The sequence below is a fragment of the Phodopus roborovskii genome, unplaced genomic scaffold (assembly GCF_943737965.1).
Source record: "Phodopus roborovskii unplaced genomic scaffold, PHOROB, whole genome shotgun sequence".
Classification (NCBI taxonomy): domain Eukaryota; kingdom Metazoa; phylum Chordata; class Mammalia; order Rodentia; family Cricetidae; genus Phodopus; species Phodopus roborovskii.
The window spans coordinates 68,205,693-68,222,375 of NW_026126418.1; the positions used below are offsets into that span (position 1 = coordinate 68,205,693).

Below are 16,683 nucleotides of genomic sequence, written 5' to 3' on the forward strand. Positions count from 1 at the left end.
TAAGAAGTTTTGAGAAGCTCCCTGCTCAAGACAGGTATAAGCAAAAGGGGCCCAGAAAAGTGACATTTTGATCTTGTATCCTTTCTGGAAATTTCCCATTCTGGAGATGAGCAATCTGGGGCAATGACAAGTCTGGTTGGCCCTGCTGTGTGTTTCCATTCCATGACCACAAGCCAATACATAACCAGGTACTTGGGACAGCTGCACAAGTCTCCAGCCCTGTCTGTATGTCCCTGGGTTCCAGAGCTAGTGTCTCTGAGGCCTGAAATGTTCCAAGTAGACCTGGCCAGAAAGCTGCCTCCTCCCCCAGCAGGCTGAAGGCTGCACAGCCCGGTGCTGGCTGGGGAGGAACCAGTAATTGCAGCCTGGCTTGGCTCTCTTGAAACACACACACACACACACACACACACACACACACACACACACACTCACTCACACACACACACACACACACTCACACACACACACACAGACATGTATGGTTTCTCCACAGACTCCATGGTTCTGTCCAGGACTGGGGTTTGGAGCAACAGAGGCCACCAGGTCTCAGATACCTCTGGGAAGGAAGATATACTGAAAACCCCAGGAGGCTCTTCTACATAAAGCTCCATAGTGGCTTTCCCCAGCCAAGCACAATCCTGGTATACCTTGCTCTGGGGCAGGGCATGCTCACCCTTTAGAGAGCCCATATGCAGGCTTGCTCTTAGGTGTAGGAAGTAGGTCCAGGGAAAAAAAAAGAGAGGAGATGTCGCTAGGCAATCCATATGGTTGGGAGAAGACTCCTGTGTGTGTGTGTGTGTGTGTGTGTGTGTGTGTGTGTGTGTGTGTGTGTGTGTGTAACCGTCCCTGTCCCCAAGCGACTTTAGAATTCAGGAATCCCAGAAAAAGCCACACAGGTAATGAAAGACATGGAGGTGCTGGTTAGGGAATCTTCAGTAAGAGTGATATCTGGGGGCAGGGCTATCAAGTTCTATCATTTTTTTTTTCTACCTGCTTGCCTGCTCATCTGCAGTGGGGTTTATTAGACAAATGTACATCAGGGTACCTGGATGCATCTTACTCTGTCTCTGTAAGGCTCATCTAGGTTTGTGGCAGGTGAGCTAGATGCCTTAGCTGGGCAAAGAAAGACGTCAGAGGTCAGATCCTGAGACTCTGGCCCACAGAGCCTCTCTACCTCCAGCGATAGGCTTTTACTATCCCCAACCCAAGAAGCAGATTTCTGAGTGGTCATGTGACTATCCAGGACCACAAGGCTCACCCATCTGCTGGTATCCAAGGTCCTTGCTGTTTATAAACCTTTGCGTTGCTCCAAACCTAGGAGTCATGTCCACATATGCCATGTGTGTTCGCTATGATGGTGTTGAGGTGGATGACAGCTACTGCGATGCCCTGACTCGTCCTGAGCCTGTCCACGAATTCTGCGCTGGGAGGGAGTGCCAGCCCAGGTACCTGTCCTTGATCACCCAGCTGGGTGTCAGAATGAGTGTGTGCACGCGCACACGTGTGTGTGTGTGTGTGTGTGTGTGTGTGTGTGTGCGCGCGTGCACTTAAGCACCCATGCTCATACTAGGGCTCTTCTTTGCCTCTGCTGTGAGCTAAGCTATGGGACTGTGTGGGGAGCAGAGCAGAGCACGTGGTGTGGTCACTAAACATTTTTCACCACAGGATGTTTTCCACATTACTCTCTATACTAGAGGGCTATATTTGTACCTGGGCTGACCTGTAAGGCTAGGATCTCTATAAGCTAGGGAAGATTCACATCCCTGGGATGTGGGTGGAGCCTCATCTTTCTAGCCCCCATGTCTCTTATCTTGTCTTCAAGGCAGAAGCGGAGCCTTGGTGTCGCTTCCAAGGAGCCATGTATTTCTGACTCCCCAACATGGTCACATTCCTTCTTTTCTTCCGGCTGCTACATCTGAGCATTTGTTCCTTTCTTGAACAAAAGACCACAGAGCTGGCCTGCACTTAGATTCTTCTCAGAGGATCTGCATGGAGGAACCCGGTGTTTTATTACCCCACGCAGCATAGGGGCGGAGATGGGTGGTCATCCTGCGGACTGGAGATGGCTTCTCTGGGTACAGAGCTGGACTCACACCTTTGGTTCACTTCCACAATTGACATGAAGAATCAGAGTCCAGAAGGGGCCACAGTCACCTGTGTGACCCTGCAGGACAAATGAGGCCTGGGGCTCTGGGACACTGGAGTATGAACCTGAAGGGTGGCGAGTGCAGAAGGAATGGGAGCAGGGGACAGAAAGGACAAAGGAAGAAGAGCTTGAGGTGAGGGCTGGTGAAGGTGGCCAGGTCCCTGAAGGCCATGGGCACTTGAGGGATACTCACCTGACGTTCTGCTTAGGACTACCTAACACAGGGTTATCATGGGCACAGTCTCCACTGGTTGGTCTCACCTCCTTCCAGTCTGGTTTGGCCTGTGTGATTTGGGGCCACTGAGGGCTGTCCTCGATCCTGGGGCAGGTGGGAGACCAGCAGCTGGAGCGAGTGCTCACGCACCTGTGGTGAGGGCCATCAGTTCCGCATCGTGCGCTGCTGGAAGATGCTGTCCCCTGGCTTTGACAGCTCCGTGTACAGTGACTTGTGTGAGGCCACAGAGGCTGTACGGCCCGAGGAGCGCAAGATATGCCGCAACCCGGCCTGTGGGCCACAGTGGGAGATGTCTGAGTGGTCGGAGGTGAGAGTCTGAGGATGCTGGGGTGGTGGCCTGTGCCTGAGAACAGACTATCATGATGCTTCCCACCCTGGCTTCCTTGCAGTGTACAGCCAAGTGTGGAGAGCGCAGTGTTGTGACCAGAGACATCCGCTGCTCTGAGGACGAGAAGCTATGTGATCCCAGCACCAGGCCTGTGGGAGAGAAGAATTGCACAGGGCCTCCCTGTGACCGCCAGTGGACTGTCTCAGATTGGGGACCGGTGAGGGTATATTTGGAGCATGGGGCTAGTAACGGGACCCTGACCCTGAGGACTCTGCTTTTCTGAGTTTCAGTTTTCTCAACTATCTGTAATGAAGACACAAGAAAAAAAGTACAGTGACCTCCCACTCTTTTAGGGACTCAAACCCCTGTCCAGAAACAATAGTGGACATAATGTCCCATTAAGGATGTCTCTGTTTCCACCTATTCTGACTACGTCTCTCCTTGTCTCCATCTTTCTGTCTGCATGCTTTTCCCTGTCTCGGTCTCTCTGCTTATTTTCCCTTGCTGTCTCTGTCTCCATCTGTCTCTCTCATCTGGAACGGAGCTGCTCGTCTGCTAGGTAGGGTCCTCTCTGGTGGTGGGGGATCAGGTGACCTTTGGAGCTGTGCTTTTCTCTGTGTGTGTTTTGTACTGAGCATGTTATTTCTGTAATTAGAACAGAAATGTTATTTAAAAAGTGGTTACCATGGAAACTGCTTCCCCTACACTGCCCTGGAAGCTATTCCTCTTACTTGGAGATGATACAGGTCGGGGGCTTGTGGAATGGCCCCTGTTATTCTACCGGCCCCTGTTGTTCTCTCTTACAGTGCAGTGGAAGCTGTGGGCAGGGCCGTACCATCAGGCACGTGTACTGTAAGACCAGTGATGGACGGGTAGTCCCAGAGTCTCAGTGTCAGATGGAGACAAAGCCTCTGGCCATCCATCCCTGTGGGGACAAGAACTGCCCAGCCCACTGGCTGGCTCAAGACTGGGAGCGGGTGAGCACCCAGGAGTCTGCATAGATCCTTTCTCTGGATCACAGAGGGGATGGGGAGAACTGGCTTGAGTGTCCACAGATGGTCACAGTGAGGAATCCATGACAAGCGATGAAGAACAAGTGACTAACAAGTAACTTGGAAAAATAGTAAAAAAGAATAGTAAAACCACTTCCCTTCTCCTTCCCCAGGGGTGTGTCTGCAGGCCCCAGTATCTTCTCACTGAGCCCTGTCCTGGTGGACACAAAGCCAGAGACAGGGTGTATTGGCTGCACACACTTTCAGCCCTCAGGGTCTTGATGACCTTTTGCTATCACAACCTATTTGTCTTCTGTCACAACCTATCCTTGTCATCAACTTGCCATTTCAGACAATTGCTCCTAGTCAATGGTTTTAGGTGGGCCACTGTTAACTAAATAATCTTGGGCCAAATTGCTTTCTGCAAAATTGATTTTGGCCTGATCATCCTTGGCCAAATTACATTAGCCAATTTGTTTCAAAACAGATGGTTTGGGCCTGATTGCTTTTGATCAAATCTGGATGGGGCCAAATGGTTACCGAACAAAGAGTTGTCAGCCAATCCCCCAGTTGAAAGTGCTTGCCTTTTACCCAAATATTGACCAAACCTTGGCCACCAGAGATGCTGTGGTCAGGTTCTGGTTTGCTGGGCTTCCAGCCACTGACCTATCCTGTCTGGCTCCTCTCAGTGCAACACTACCTGTGGGCGTGGTGTGAAAAAGCGGTTGGTTCTCTGCATGGAGCTGGCCAATGGGAAGCCTCAGATGCGCAGTGGTCCTGAGTGTGGGCTGTCCAGGAAGCCCCCTGAGGAGAGCACATGCTTTGAGAGACCTTGCTTCAAGTGGTACACCAGCCCCTGGTCAGAGGTGAGCACCCAGGAAGCCCTGCTCCCACCCCAGCTGCTTTAAAACAGGTTGGGCTCTGGTCCTGCCACAGAACATCCATCTTGGCCCATGTCTATCAAGTCCTCCTCCAAGCCTCAGTCAACCAGGATGCTTGTCCACAGATGCTTCTAGATCAGCTGGTGAGGAGCCACCACTGCCCAGAAGCCTTTGTTGATATTACCCTGGTGTTCCTGCAGCTCTTTTTGTGGGTCTGTCTGGTCCTTCTGGCTTAAAAACGAGGTTTTTAAGTGATGTGTTTGGAAGCAAGTATGCTTGATATTCTCCAAAGGGTAGTTCCAATCCTGGTGGACATAGACAGTAAGATTGGCTGAGGCATGGCTAAGGCAGAGGCATGAGACTTGGGCATACAAATGGTGAGTCTTAGGTCAGTGGTCAGAGCAGCAAGCTGTTCTAACACAAGCTTGACCTCCTGCTCTGTTCTACAGGCTCCTTAGGCAGGATGTTAGGCAGGATGGAGCTGAGCTCTCATCTCTGAAGCAAGAATGAAGCCATCCCCTGTTGCCACAGAGGTCACTGAGGGCAGCTGTGGCCCAGCACTTGTGCCCAGATCTCTTTTCCAATTATCACTTACCAAGAGGAAGAAACTGAAGTTGGGGCCAGAGTTTAAGGAGAGCTAGACATGGGACTGAGGACTATCCAAAGGGAAGGGTGTGTGTGTGTGTTACAGACTAGTTCATCCCAGGAGTCCAGGACAAGGAGCCTAAGGTGTGAGTAGCCTCAACTCACAGGCAAGCGATGGGCAGGCCGAGAAGCAGTAAGTGGAAGGATGAGCTCCCTGTCTCATTTCTGATTGTCACAGCAAGGTAACTGCACTCCAGCTGATCTTCACGCTGCCTGAGAAGTTATATCATTCCTTGAGGCTTGTCAGCATCATGAGCCTTCCTAACACCACAGAGGCAGTCACACCCAAATGTCAGTTTTTATTAATTCACATCAACATGTACATGCTATTTCCTCCTCCATGCTGTCCCATAGCAACAGCATCTGCCATGTCATCCCATAGCAACAGTATCCGTCCTGTGCAAGGGCAAGGGGAGTCCAGAACCATCTTTAAGCATCCCTGGGACAGGCTGAGTACAGGACTTCTGTGGTCACACTGGATATCCAAGGGTTTCAAGCTGTCTGTGGTTTTGGTTCCCACATAGGTCAATTCTGAATGCACAGGAATAGTAGTGGAGTGACCGATGGGGCCTGGAGCCCAGAGCCTCCATTGTGGTGTTCTATAGTGTCCAATACCCCAACACATAGGTCCTATATGGGCTCAGCTTCTGGGACAGGTGGGTCACAAATCCAAGACTTGAAAGTCCAAGGGCTCTGTGAGGGGAGGCCCCAGCTGCTGCCCTTCTAAAGAATGGGCTTGGGAACTCCAGAGTTCTTCTGTAGGTACATACATACATACATACATACATACATACATACATACATACTCACACACACACACACATACACACACTGTGGTGCCCACCAATAGAAGGAAGGGAGATAGGGCTGCAATTGCTTAGAGAGTGCATGGCAGAGCTTGGGGACCAGCAAGTATCATTAGGGGAAGGAGGTAGAGAGATTTCAGGTATCTCTGAAGTGAAGATTCCCTCTGAACTGACTAGGCCTAGCTGGAGGTCTGGCTGTGGTCTGGGCAGCTCAACAATTAATTCACGTTCTTTAAGAATAACATTGGTCTTAGGGTAGCTGTGTGGCCAGAGCTTAGTAAATCAAGGACCATGTTGGACAGAGTGAAGGGAGAAGCCCCAAAGTAGCCATGAGCAAGGGGTGCTTCCCATATTGTCCTGATGACATAGTAGAAGATGGAACACTTGAGTGATGGGCATATGGAAATCTGTCCTTTCTGCTCCTGGCTGGAACAATGCCCTTCCCTGTGGCTGCCCCATCAAGATGCATCAGCTCAGTGTTCATCCAATTGTTCTGTCCCGTCCATATCCAGGGACAGAGGAGCAGGTGCCAGGACCTGCTGGAGCCCACTTGTCTTCAGGGGCATCTGCAAAGGCAGAGTGTCCTCTGATTGCCTGTACCAAGCCAGTCTCTCCTCTCCTCAGGGCTGGTGAGCAGGCGGGTGGCATCGTGCCAACCTTCATCAGCTCTGTGTCTGGTAACCAGACTAGGGTGAGCCTGGGGTGGGGGCCTCCCCATACCTCAGGTCCAAGGCATGCCTGGGTGATGTGGGGTCACCACATCAGGGAACCACTGCCTGTAGGATCTTGGCAAGGAAATAGCAGGGTATTTGGGGTCAGCAGATGTCCCTGGTATTCTGGGTAGCTCAGCAGGCTTTCTGAGGGGAACATCTGGACTCAGTGTGATGGCCCTGGAAGTTGCATTGATTGGTCCATGGCAAACTCTCTGTGTCACTAATCTGGGACAGATGGAACCTGAGCACCCAGCAGGTCATAGTTGGCACCTTCTCATTATGGAGCTGGGAAAACTGAGGCAGAGAAGCCAGACAATGCCTTTCCTCCTGTTACCTCTGCTCGGCCCCAGCTCAGGCTCTAGATTCCAAGGAGTGGGTGTGTCCTGGGCCAACCTATGGACAGCTAGGGTGCAGAAGGGAGAGTTCTGAGTGATGAGACTCTGTCTCTATTACTATGCCAAGCCTTGTTATGTGCCTGTCTGTCTGTCTGTCTGTCTGCCTGTCTGTCCCACACCAGTGCACCAAGACCTGCGGGGTAGGTGTGAGGATGAGAGATGTGAAGTGTTATCAGGGAACCGACATTGTCCGTGGATGTGACCCGCTGGTGAAGCCTGTTGGCAGACAGGCCTGTGATCTGCAGCCATGTCCCACAGAGCCCCCAGGTGAGAAGAAAGAGGCTGGGCACAGAGTGGGGAGTTGTGGGCAGAGCCAGGGTCTGGAGGACCAACGGACATTAGTCAAGGGAAGCAGCCAGAGAAACACACAGGTGTGTCTTCAAAAAGGTCTTCTTTAAGGGGGGAGGCCTAACTGGAGGTCAGGGAACCCATGCAGAGACCCATGTCTTGAAAAAAACACTGATCTAAAATGTGGTTGGGGTAAGCTGTGGGACCAGCGACAAAGATGCCCTAGCCTGAGCAGCAGGTACTGACTCTCAGGAGGCAGGAGCTATGTGGTTTCTTGCTTGGGCTTGGAAAGATAGACAAGGTCCAGTCTCCAAAGTAGATGCCAAATGTGGGGGCAGGTGGATTCTATTTTGGGAATACTGAGGCAAGGAGAGAGGAACCCACAGGCCCTGGAAAGTTTTTGATTTTTCAGAAAGGGCCAGGGACTCTCCCAAATCCCAAGGTTTTACCCTGCAAGTGGTCAGATCAAAACCACCTAGTGGGGTCTATATTTTCCTGGAAAGGAACTTGGATCAATAAAGGGATAGCTGAAACCTGAAAATCTGTAGTAGCTGGGGTGCTCTGAACCTAGGCTGGGAGGCTCACGTGTTGACCTATTCATAGTGTGACTCTGGGATGTTCTCAGTGAGCCTCTGCCTTTGTGAAGATACTATAGCAAGAGCTGGGGACCCCGGGAGCTGTTTCCCTTGGGCCTCCTGGCATTTCATCTGTCCCCCTTGTATTGTGTCCCATCCCCAGATGATAGCTGCCAGGACCAGCCGGGCACCAACTGTGCACTGGCCATCAAAGTGAACCTCTGCAGCCACTGGTACTACAGCAAAGCCTGCTGTCGCTCCTGCAGGCCTCCCCACTCCTAGCTGGTGCTGTAGCCCCTGAGTCCTGAGCACACTATCCTGGGGCTCTCACTGGACACCCACTCTGCAGGAGGTCCTGGGCTGGGAAGATGTGACACAGAGCACAGCTGACAAGAAGGGACTTTTGACACCGTGGCCTGTCTCTGCCTTGGGGAAGAGCCTCCAGTGCCCACAGGCCCCTTCTCAGATGGAGCCACCCTGCTACCGGAAGATGTCTGTGAACTCCCAGGATCCTGTGTCTGTGTCCGCACTAGAGGGCCCAGAGTCCGGAACCCAGAGTAGGCAGTACCTGCCCATTTTCCAGACCCTTCTCTGAGGTTGAAAAGCCCTCTCAAGGTGACTTGCGGATGACCCAGGAAGGAAAGAATCTTCCTTCTTTGGCTGCCTTGGGTGAGGCGGGGTCTTGCTTGGGTCAGCTGAGGAGCCCAGGCTGCCCTGTCTCTGGAAATATTGAAGTTACCCCACCCTAAGGCATTAGTGCACTGTGCCTCCCCTCCTGGACTTCCTGTGCTGGATGGAAGGGACAGCCTTGTTCTTGTGGTGTCCCTGCCACTCCCCTCACTACTCACTGGTGCATGTTAATAAAGTGGCTGTATTTATGGCAGTGTGCTGGGGTCTCACTCACTTGGGGCAGAAGTGGTGGGTAGCCTCAGGAGCTTTAGTGAGACTGTACAGGGTCCTTTGCTGGACAGTGGGTGCAGAGATGGGTGGGAACAGAAAATAGACAAAGGCAACCAACCAGAAGAGCAAGGAGTGTGCAAGGGCAGGTCCTGCGAGCAGCGGGACAGTGTTGAGGCAGAGTCTAACATGAATCTTTAGCCATGGCAAAGACATGGCAAAGAACACCTGCAGTCGTGGGCTCAGGTTTCATGTAAGGCCATCTCCAACTCTCCAAGGACCATCCCCAGTGCCATATGCACAGCTTCTCACATCAGGGTGGCTCCTTGTGGGTGCAGAGACACAAGGGGGCTGGCTATTGGGGCTTGCGGCTTCAGTCTGGCTTTCTTGAGTGGAAGAGAGTGGAAGAAAAGATAGTACACGTATGCGTGTGCGCGCGCACGCGCGCGCACACACACACACACACACACACAGAGCCCCCAGTGAGGCAGAGAGGACGGAGCTAAATCTGAGATGGCCATGGTTAGAGAGTGCGAGGGGAAAGATGGGAAAAGGGAGACAGGGTGAAGGGGCAGAATATGTATTTGGTCCATGGTCCCTAAGGAAGATTCACGCTTGTAGGACCTAGGAAGTAAAGAGGCTGGTGGCTGTCTCCTGTGCTTTGGGGTCAGCCTGCCCCAGACAGGTCTGCCATATAGCTCTGTTCCTGAAGGGCTTAGGGTTTGGGAAGTGCGATTCAGTCACAGGGACTGAATCAAGATAGATGTTCCTACAGATTTTATTTTTGTCCCCCAAATCCAGAAGTTAGCAGTTTGGGAGATGGTTCTTCAGGTTACCAGCTGGGCTCAGACAGAGCAGTTTCCTTGTGTCTTGGGGACTGGGACCTCTGCCACATTTGAGTCCCATCATCACCTCTTTGCTGGGCTCCCCCTCCCCACGCTCATTCCCTCCCTCTCTACCTTATTCCCACACTCCTTTCTGTTGGCCTTTATTGTGTACCTGACTATGCCAGGCTGTATCAGGTATGCCACCAGCACTGGCTAGTTTCATCTTGTTTTGAGATGGCTAGCATGAATGCCCCACTATGCTGATGCCAGCTCAGGGACAGTCAGCCATTTGTCTTCAAGAAACATAGCCCATCATATTCAATCTGCTTTTCAGATTTGTTAACAATGACCTTGAAAGCCACTGAGGGCACTGGAAAACAAGGGTGGCTTGTAATAATGCCCCCTTTGCCTGAAAGCTGGTCCCAGCCCCTCTGTGTAGAACTGGAGCCCACCAGATGGGCTGGGAAGGTGGACTTCATCGAATTCCAGAAAAGGTGCCCAGTGGAGGGACAGATAAGCAGCCTAATGCCATAGTGTGGGAAACAAATTTATTGGCGTTTGCTTTTTTCAAGGTGCTGGGTAGGTCCCTGGCAGGTCCCATGGTGGTGCTGAGTGAGCTGGTAGGGATGGATGCTTAATCACTTCGAAGATGTTTATGGATCTATACAGAGACAGAGGCTTAAAGGGGGAAGGGATAGGATAGGACGGAACAACCCAGACCACCCCTCCCTACCTCACCCACACCCCAAGTAATGCAAGGAACAGTTGCCATGGAGTAGAATGGGACAGAGGAAGTAGAGGGAAAAGGGGTAGCTTGGGAATTTCTGTGATTCTAAGGGTGAATTCTGTTAGCAAGACCAGACTGAGGCAGGAAAAAGAAAAGGAGACAAAAATCCAGAACGCCAGTGACAGCAGGTCCTCACTAGCATGGTTCAGCTGCCTGTAGTAAGTGTGGTGGGCCCTGCTGTGGGCTCAGGAGTGGCCACTGTCCTATAGGAAGGCACCTTCGGGGGGGCACTTTCTCCCCTTGGGCTCTGCTGCCGGACTTGGGGATGAAATAGGGCCCCAAGGGGAAGGGGCTTTGCTGCCAAAAATGGTGCTTCTTTCAGAGCAGAGAACTGCACTCCTGATGGCTGGGGTCCTGGGCTTGGGGCACCCTCAAGGGGAGGTCACCTGACACCAGTTCCTCAACCAGTGGAGGGCTTGGAGCAGCATGGGTAGAGGTGAGCCTTCCACACAGGGGCAGCCAGCTCTGGCTAGCTGGGCTTGGGGCCTCATTTCAAGCAGAAAACAGGAAGTGGATGATCTATAGCTCAGCTTCCCCCAGGAACCTCAGTTCCCACTGAGGACCAGAGTTCAAAGGGCTTTCTGCAACCCCCCAGCCCCTACATGCACACTACGTATGGGCATGCAAGCCATGGATGGGATGCCTGCCCAAGAGTCACACCTGAGATCCCTAGTGCATACTGGGTCACCTCCAGTGTATCAGTAACCAGTGCCTATCAGTTGACTGGGTTTAGGGATGAGTACTGAGCGTGTAATTTTAGTGTCAACGCTCCCAGAGCAGTATTGAAAAGTAGATGGCGTAGAGCAAGCATCCCAGGACACTGCTGTTTCCTAAACTCTCCCTTCTACAGGGAGACTTGTTCATCTTCAGGGAGGCCAGAGCAATGGGTATTTCAAGCTTGGGGAGGATGCTTGTCACCTAGGTTCAGGATTATGAGATGGAGAGCCTGGGAGAAGGGATGGAGAGCAGGTGAGGGGAAGGATGGGAAAGGGGAGAGAGGGTGAAGATATTTATTTGGTCCACAGTCTCTAAGGAAGATTCATGCTTGTAGGGCCACTGGCAGCCAGTGGCACCACTGTTCCTTGAGCAGGTAGGCAGCCCAAGGCCTGGTGGGGGAGTGACAGGCTAAGGCCATGAAGCCAGAGACAGACAAGTTGCTGGAGTTTACATTAGCCATCTTCTTACTTCCTGGAAACAGGACCTGGCCCCCATGTCCCAACATAGCCTTACCCTACCCTCCTGACCCCTGCTTCTATTCTTGTACAAGCTGTCTCTACCCACAGCTGCCACACCTGCTTCATTGGGCTTATCCTTGGAGAGGGCCCAGGGGTTCCCCATGCCTAGAGCCCCTGGGACAGGGATACAAGAAAGATGTGGCTGAGCAGAGGTCTGGGCATGGGACTAGGGTGTGCCACGGGGATCCGGCCATGATCTCAAGACCTTCCAGGGCTGGATGCCTAGGCAATATGGAGGTCTGTCACACGTCAGTGCTAACGCTGCGGCTTCGGGAAAAGGCCTCACGCATGGCAGAGAGGCGGTTGGGGTTGAGCGCCTGTAGGCCCCCGAAGGTCGCTGGGGGCAGCTCCACGTCCTCCTGGCTGATGCTTTTGTAGGCCACTCGGCCCCCGCCGTTGCGAACACCCTCAAAGTCGTCGTCCTCTGGCTCCTGCAGGAAGAAGGTGGGTGGTTCGTAGTGGGAACAGCTGCGGCAGAGGGCCCGGGCCTGTGGGGACTTCTGGCTGAAAGAGGTGGTGGCAGCCGGGTAGAGAGCAGGCCCGTTGGTCAGCACAAGGTTGCGGTTGGAATGCAGGGGCGGCAGGTGTGAGTGCACAGCGAAGTCGGGTTCCTCTTCGTCCTCCTCGGATTCGTCCTTCTTGCAGCAGTAATACTGTGGAGAGAAGGCCAGGTGACCACGGTGCACTTCCCGTGTTGACCAGTGTAGCCCTCAAGATTATGGGCTGACTCTACTCAATCTCGGCTACCTGTTCCACTACCACCCAGCGTCTACCCCAGCCCACTCCGAGCTGAGGTCCCTGCAATGTGTCATCCATCCATCCATCCATCCATCCATCCATCCATCCATCTATCTATCTATCTATCTACCTCATCCACACAGCTGGATAAAAGTCTAATTTCCAATTTGCAGGCAGGTAAACTGAAGCACAGTTGGATAAGAAACCTGGAAGTGGCAGAGATGGGTAAGCCATTTCAGATCCTAGAGTTGAGTCATAGGCCCTGGGTGTGCCTACACATAGATGCTCCCTCCTCTCAGGAAGATGTGGAGCCCGAGAAGCCTCTAAAGCTCAGGCAGGGGAGGGTACACAAGGCAGCATACTCTTCATATCTGCTCTCCTGGAGGGTAGCTGTGTGCCACTGCCTGAATCCTTGACTTTCTAAGCTTCAGCAAAAGCCTTGGGTAAGTTGGACAGCTGGCCACTGAACTGCACAGAGAAACCCCAGCCCCATTTCTGGGCATCTGCCCTGAAATCTGACTGTGCTCTCCTCCACTCTATCCTGGACTCTGGCCCTCTCTGTCTTCTTGGGGGTTCCCCTGCAGAGCCAGCCTTCAGGCTCCACCCCAACCAGATTACACCCCATCCTTTTGGGGTACCTGAAGCCGACAGTAGCACAGAACTGCGATGATACAGAGAAGAATCACAGTTGCCAAGATGCCCCCAGTGATGACCACAGTCCCGGCTGTCATCCGCCCACTTCTCCATCAACAGCCTGCAAAAGATACCACATGCCACAGCATTGTGAGTGCCTCTACCCATCAGCCACTATTCTACTCCACAAGACCAGCTGGAAGGAAAGAGGAAACACCCCAGAATGTGGACACCACAGACCAGATGAGAGATCCAAGCCCCCAAGCCCTGCTCCATCTCTTTCCCTCAGTTTCCCCATTTGCAAAAGGTGAATGCTAATAGCCTGGCATTGAAGTTTATTTTAATTTATATGTGTATAGGGTTTTGCCAGCATGTATGTCTGTACATCGTGTATACTTACTTGCTCATGGTTGCCCCATGAAGGCTTTAGATCCTCTGGGACTTGAGTTAACAGACAGCTGTGAGCTGCCATGGGGTGCTGGGAATTGAACTGGGGTCCTTTGGAAGAGCTGGTGGTGTTCTTTTTTGTTGTTGTTGTTGTTGTTTGTTTTGGGATATTTTGTTTGTTTGTTTGTTTGTTTTCCAAGGCAGGGTTTCTCTGCTTAGCCATGGCTGTCCTGGAACTCACTCTGTAGACCAGGCTGACCTAGATATCACAGAGATCCACATGTCTCTACCTCCAGAGTAGCTGGGATTAAAGGTGTGCACCGCCACTACCTGCTCTAACTGCTGGTGCTCTTAACCACAGACTATCTGTCCAGCCCCTGACCTGAAATTCTGTAGTTCTCTCTCTGTCTCTGTCTCTCTCTATGTGTGTGTGTGTGTGTATCTGGGCAACATCAATACCAGGTGATGTCTTCTTCCATCTATTTCTACCTTACTTTCAGAGATAGATCCCTCACTGAGTCTGAAGCTCACAGACTTGCCAGGCTGGCTGGCCAATGAGCTCTTGTCTCTGATTTCCCAGTGCTGGGGTTACTGATGAGTACCACCACACCTAGCTTTCCCATGAGTGCTAGAGAGTGAAACTCAGGTCCTCAAGCTTTCAAGACCAGCACTTTGCCGACTAAACCATCTCCCTAATCCAAAAGTAAAGCTTTCTTGAGCATGTCTTTTAGCATTAGGAATGATACTCTCCCTTCCAGCCTAGCTGTACCAAAGCAGGGCACAGTGGCACATACTGTGACCACAGCAGGGAGATGGAGGCAAGAGAATAATCTCCAGCACCATAGCAAGTATGAGATCAGCCTGGAATACCTGAGACCATATCTCAAAAACAAACACACAAATAAATGAATAAATAAAAAGTGCCAAACTCAGCTCTGGCAAATGCTGGCTTTAGAACTTGCCTATCTGGTGCTTTGCCTATTTTCCCACATTCACACACTTTCTTCTGTAGTGTAATTTCTGATATATTGCACTACTTAACACAATCAACCCCTTTTACTTATTTAGGGGTGGTAAGACACACAGCACATAAATTTACCATCTTTCCTGTTTCTGTGTAGCTGTGCATAGCTCTGTACTGGTTTGAGGGCATGTATGGGCCATGTGTGTAGAGGTCAGAGTTCCACCTCTAACAGCTTTTCTTAAGAGCTGTCCGCCTTGGTTTTGGTTTTAGTTTTTTTACTTAAAATTTTTTATAACATCTATTTATTTGTGTGGGTGTATCATGTGGAGATCAGAGAAAAACCTGCGGGAGTCAGCTCTCTCCTTCCATGTGTATTCCAGAGATGGAACTTGGTTTGTCAGGCTTGGTCACAAGTACCTCCGTCCACTAACTCTCCCAGACAGTCTCTGGCTTATGTGGGGCTGGGGTGAGGGGTGCAGAGAGTGGTTTGATTTGATTTTGTTTTGACAGGTTCTGTCATTGGCTGGTATTTGCCAAGTGATTGAAGTGGCTGGCCAGCATGGCCCAGGAGACACTTCTCTCCACCTCCCCAGTGCTGGGATTACAAATGTGCATACCCCATCTGGCTTTTTAAAGTACAGGGTACAGGGGACAAAACTGAGGTTCTTGTGTTTGAGCAGCAAATACCTCACTGACTGACTGAGCCACTTCTCCAGCTGTCTTCACTACTGTTAAGTGTCCAGTTCAATACCAACTAAGATTTTCTTTCTAGAACTTTTTCATCTCATGAGACTGAAAACAATTTCTTTTTATTTAGGAAATTTATATTTAGAAAAATATATTCCCAGTGACATTATAGGGAAGCGATAGCGAACCCTTCTTGTGGCAGAACCAGCCTCAGTGACTTTTTCAGAATAAATTCTTAGCAGGCAGATTTCCATGGCCCTGATGGCATGAGCTCTTCATGATGAGGAGCCTGCAGCCTGCTCTCAGTGTGCTGCTAGCAGGACTCGGCCCAGTGGAGCCTGTGCTGACAGTAACCCTGACCCCAAACACAGCCTCCCTCTCAGCCTTCCCTTGTCTTTTGCAGGGTAACCATTTCAATGGCCAGTGTCCATTGAAGGAAGATTAACAGCTCTCCCATGACCTGTCTTCCAGGGCTCTTCCCTAACCAGCCCCAGGACCTGGGCAAGCCCACGCCTTCCTCCATTCCTAAGATTTTCTGGTTTTGTGGGGCATGAGGGGAGTAACTGGAATATTTTAAAGGAAAGCTAGCATGTGTCAATCTACACATAAACACTTCTGAGATGTCATCCTTACAGTGGGTCTGCACACTGGGGTTAGATTTTGCATTCTAGAATGCCTCCACTCTCATGTCTTTATTTTGCCTCCCTGCCAGGTGGCTAGAAAAGACATAGAGTCATTCATCTCACAGAATTTTCTATGTATCAGAATAGGCGTGTTTCCTCATGTGGCAGTTAACAGGCCCTTCAACTACTCGGCTACTCTAAGCTAGCCACCTGACAATCACCTTCAAGGCCTGCAGTAGGTAACCCTCCTTGTGATGTTGCCTTGACAGAGGTTCAGTCCAGTTCTTTCATCCTGTGATTTCCCTCCTGACTGCCACCAGACTGTTCTAGCAACATTGTAGCAAAGGCAAAACAGTGTTGTTTTTGTTTTTGTTTTGTTTTTTTCCTGAAGTTTCACTTCTGTCACATTATTTACTCAGATAAAGTTACAAAGAGCTGGCTGAGCTGGTGATCACAAAGCCTCACCTGAAGATGGAAGGCATCCATGTCCTTCCTGAGAACTTGGATGAGACCCCCCTCCTGCGATCCTATCCTCCTGGAGGCTTGGGGCTGTGTCTGAGGCTCACTGCAGCTGCTCACTGACTTGTTTCCATTTACGGCAGTCATTATCCTGCAGTCAAGGTTCACACTGTCCAGTGGGCTGCAGGCTCAGAGGCCTTTCCATGGCTAATGCTGTGCCATTCTGGTGACCTTGTGAGCCTTTAGTGGAGTTTTACAGGAGGTACTCACAGTCTCGATTTTCACAGCAATCAGAGCATGTCGACCTTTTATAGTGAACTAACTCATGCATTAATTTGTGTGCATGCTTTATTCCCTTGAGACAGGGTTGCTCATTATTGGACAGGCTGGGGATCAGGACACAGTGATCCTCCTGTCTCCAAACCCCTATCCCCAAGGCTAC

At 51.2% G+C, this 16,683-nt stretch overlaps 2 protein-coding genes across 3 annotated transcripts in view; one reads left to right on the plus strand and one right to left on the minus strand.

Moving 5' to 3' along the window:
• Adamtsl2 (ADAMTS like 2) overlaps positions 1 to 8,887 on the plus strand; it is a 32,763-nt gene extending 23,876 nt beyond the window's left edge. For both annotated transcript variants that reach the window (XM_051184931.1, XM_051184932.1), the window contains exons 13-19: positions 1,319 to 1,445; positions 2,475 to 2,688; positions 2,771 to 2,926; positions 3,516 to 3,686; positions 4,391 to 4,567; positions 7,264 to 7,408; positions 8,168 to 8,887. In XM_051184931.1, coding sequence (XP_051040888.1) covers positions 1,319 to 1,445; positions 2,475 to 2,688; positions 2,771 to 2,926; positions 3,516 to 3,686; positions 4,391 to 4,567; positions 7,264 to 7,408; positions 8,168 to 8,286 — 1,109 coding nt within the window. In that variant the 3' untranslated portion in view covers positions 8,287 to 8,887. The remainder of the gene's footprint in view (positions 1 to 1,318; positions 1,446 to 2,474; positions 2,689 to 2,770; positions 2,927 to 3,515; positions 3,687 to 4,390; positions 4,568 to 7,263; positions 7,409 to 8,167) is intronic.
• A 2,996-nt stretch (positions 8,888 to 11,883) lies between these two features.
• Fam163b (family with sequence similarity 163 member B) overlaps positions 11,884 to 16,683 on the minus strand; it is a 31,531-nt gene continuing 26,731 nt past the window's right edge. Inside the window, exons 2-3 of the mRNA XM_051184959.1 lie at positions 13,127 to 13,242; positions 11,884 to 12,403 (exon numbers count right to left, since the gene is read on the minus strand). Coding sequence (XP_051040916.1) covers positions 11,993 to 12,403; positions 13,127 to 13,219 — 504 coding nt within the window. The 5' untranslated portion in view covers positions 13,220 to 13,242 and the 3' untranslated portion in view covers positions 11,884 to 11,992. The remainder of the gene's footprint in view (positions 12,404 to 13,126; positions 13,243 to 16,683) is intronic.